The sequence below is a fragment of the Nestor notabilis genome, unplaced genomic scaffold, assembly GCF_000696875.1.
Source record: "Nestor notabilis isolate BGI_N333 unplaced genomic scaffold, ASM69687v1 scaffold19598, whole genome shotgun sequence".
Lineage (NCBI taxonomy): Eukaryota > Metazoa > Chordata > Aves > Psittaciformes > Psittacidae > Nestor > Nestor notabilis.
The window spans coordinates 3,856-6,438 of record NW_009938961.1 but is presented as its reverse complement, the minus strand read 5'-3'; the positions used below and the strand labels follow the sequence as shown (position 1 = coordinate 6,438).

The following is a 2,583-nucleotide window of genomic DNA, read 5'->3' as shown; positions in this document are numbered from 1 at the left end:
ATGGACCACGTCCTACAGAGCTTCGAGCTGCAGGGAGGGGGTGGGACCTGGGCAGTGCCCCACAATTGCCATGGGGCCGTGGGCATGAGCTGGGACCCAGGCGCTTCCCCCGCATCCAAACTCCAATCCAGGACCAATTTGGGACCTGCTCTCCCAGCCTCAGACCCAGACCCTGACCTGAGATGTGGACCCCAATCCAGAACACTGAGCCCAACCCAGGTCCTGAACCCCAACCCACTGCACCCAGTGCTTCCCAGTGCCCCCCAGAGCACCCAGTGCATCCCATTACACCCCAGTGCTTCCCAGTACACCCCAGGCTGAGCCCCCAAAGCCCACAACCTTCCCCATCCCCCCTGGGGCCAATATTAGGTCCTGTCTCCATCCTGGCCAGACTCTGCCCCTGATCCCCAGCGTCACCCATCTCTTTCCACCCTGTCATCTGGGACAGATGCCCAGAGCTGACACTGCTGCAAAACACCTCCATCCCCCACCAGTGTCTCTGTCTCCATCCCCCACCAGTATCCCTGTCCCCATCCCCGCAGGGGACAGTGGCCATGGCTCATGTCTCGCCTGGGATTAGTGATTTAAGCCTGGCTGCAGCATCAAGAGGAGCCAAGCGCTGGTCCCCTGGGGTGCCCCCGGGGACACACAGGGTGTCCATCAGCAGCCAGGATGTCTTGCAGGATGCTCATGGGTAGGGGAAAAGCCAAGGCACCACCTCCATACCCACGCGTGTCCCTGCAGTCTCGGTGATGCACATCGAGGGGGTGCGTGAGGGACACCAGTCAGAGGGTCTACGCAACCACGGGGCTGCCTTCCCCGCGCCGCACTGCTTCACCCTCACCTTCAAGGGCAAGACCAAGAACTTGGATCTGGCTGCCCGCAGCAAGGAGGACGCCCGCCACTGGGTGCGAGGGCTCACCAAGCTGATGGGGCGTCACCAAGCTGATGGGGTGGCTGCAAGCCATGAGTCAACCCGAGAAGCTCGACCAATATCCTTTGTTGGAGCTACAGGGGTTTGGGGACACGTTGGGCACGGCTGAGGGGGTGATGTCAAGTGGTTTCCTTACCCCAGCATATCTGGATCCATGGGGTCCTGCAACGAGCAGACAGGAACAAGGACAACAAGATGTCATTCCAGGAGGTGAAGAGCATGCTGAGGATGATCAACATCGACATGAATGATGTCTATGCCTACAAGCTCTTCAAGGTACCCGTGCTCCATCACTCGGGAGGGAATGTCAGCTCCTTCTCTGCCTTCCTGGGCACATAGAACGGTCAAACTCATCACACCCAAGACCACCGCCAATGGCTGGGTCCCAGAAGCTCATGATGGGGTGGGGTGAGCTGTCCCCACCACTGCTCTGTGGGTCCCCAACATGTGGCATTTTCCCCCCCGGGGTGCTGTCCCCATGGGCATCTCCTGAGATCCCTTTCCCCATGGGGAAACCGAGGCACGTCACTGCTCCACTCCATCCCAGCAGCAGGTTCAGAGGGATGCGGGTGGCGGGACAGAGGGGACACGCTCCCGCACACCCTTAGGCACAACTCACCCCCAAGCCCTCATGCCGGCAGCTGAGTCCCTCCAGACTCATCCCACATGCTGACAACCCCAAGGGCCAGGCAGGCCCAGGCAGGGGGTGGCCGTGTCCCCTCCCTGCAGGCAGGGCATGGTCCCCAGGGTCGTTGTGGTCCCATCAGGAGTGTGACCACTCGGGCAACGAGCGGTTGGAGGGGTGGGAGCTGGAGGAGTTCTGCCGGCGGCTGCTGCGGCGCCCGGAGCTGGAGGAGCTTTTTGGGCATTACTCCGGTGAGGATCGTGTCCTGTCGGCTGAGGAGCTGCAGGATTTCCTACGGGATCAGGGGGAGGACGCCAGTCTGCGCCAGGCCCGCACCATCATCCACACCTACGAGCTCAATGAGAAGGGTAAGGCTGAAGTGCAGGTGGTGGTGGGACGGTGGGACACGTGCTGCCGGTGCCAAGGGAGCTCATGGATGGTGTGGGGATGGGGCTTTGCTGGGTGGTGTCAAGCTGGTATGGGGTTCTCCAAGGTTTGGGTGAGTGTCCCTGTGTCCCTTCCCTGGGGTGGCACCGGGGTCAGCAGTCCAATATGCGACCTTGGTGGTGCCTGGTGGATGGGGTGATGCGGGGACAAGGGACAAGAAGGTGAGGATTGATAGCAGGGGGACCTCCGTGTCTCCTGGGTGGTGCAGTGCCGGCCCTAGCATGAATGCGACATTGCTGGGGAACCTCCATGTCCCTTGAGTCCCACCATGGCAAGTCCAGGGTGAACATGGCACTAGGGCAGGGGACATCATGTTAGGGATGAAGAACCTCCGTGTCTCTTGGGTACCACAGCAGTACCCCCGGGGTAGATGTGGCACTAGAAGGATGGGGACACCAAGGGGACCTCCACATCCCCTGGGTGCCACAGTGCCTGCTCTGGGGTGAACACAGCACTGCTAGGAGACACAGGACATCTAGGAGGGGACAGTCCCCAAGGTGCCAGTGGCCTCTGTGACACCCCACCGCTGTGTCCGCAGCCAGGCAGCAGGACCTCATGACGCTGGATGGCTTCATGA

At 61.3% G+C, this 2,583-nt stretch overlaps 1 protein-coding gene across 1 annotated transcript in view; it reads left to right on the top strand.

Moving 5' to 3' along the window:
* Nucleotides 1–752: 752 nt before the first annotated feature.
* The window catches only part of LOC104409683 (1-phosphatidylinositol 4,5-bisphosphate phosphodiesterase delta-3-like), a gene marked incomplete at its 3' end in the record, with an annotated part of 5,373 nt that continues 3,542 nt past the window's right edge, over nt 753–2,583 (top strand). Inside the window, 5 exon segments of the mRNA XM_010019620.1 lie at nt 753–956; nt 958–992; nt 1,081–1,210; nt 1,702–1,927; nt 2,545–2,581. Of these exon segments, the coding sequence (XP_010017922.1) occupies nt 753–956; nt 958–992; nt 1,081–1,210; nt 1,702–1,927; nt 2,545–2,581 (632 nt within the window).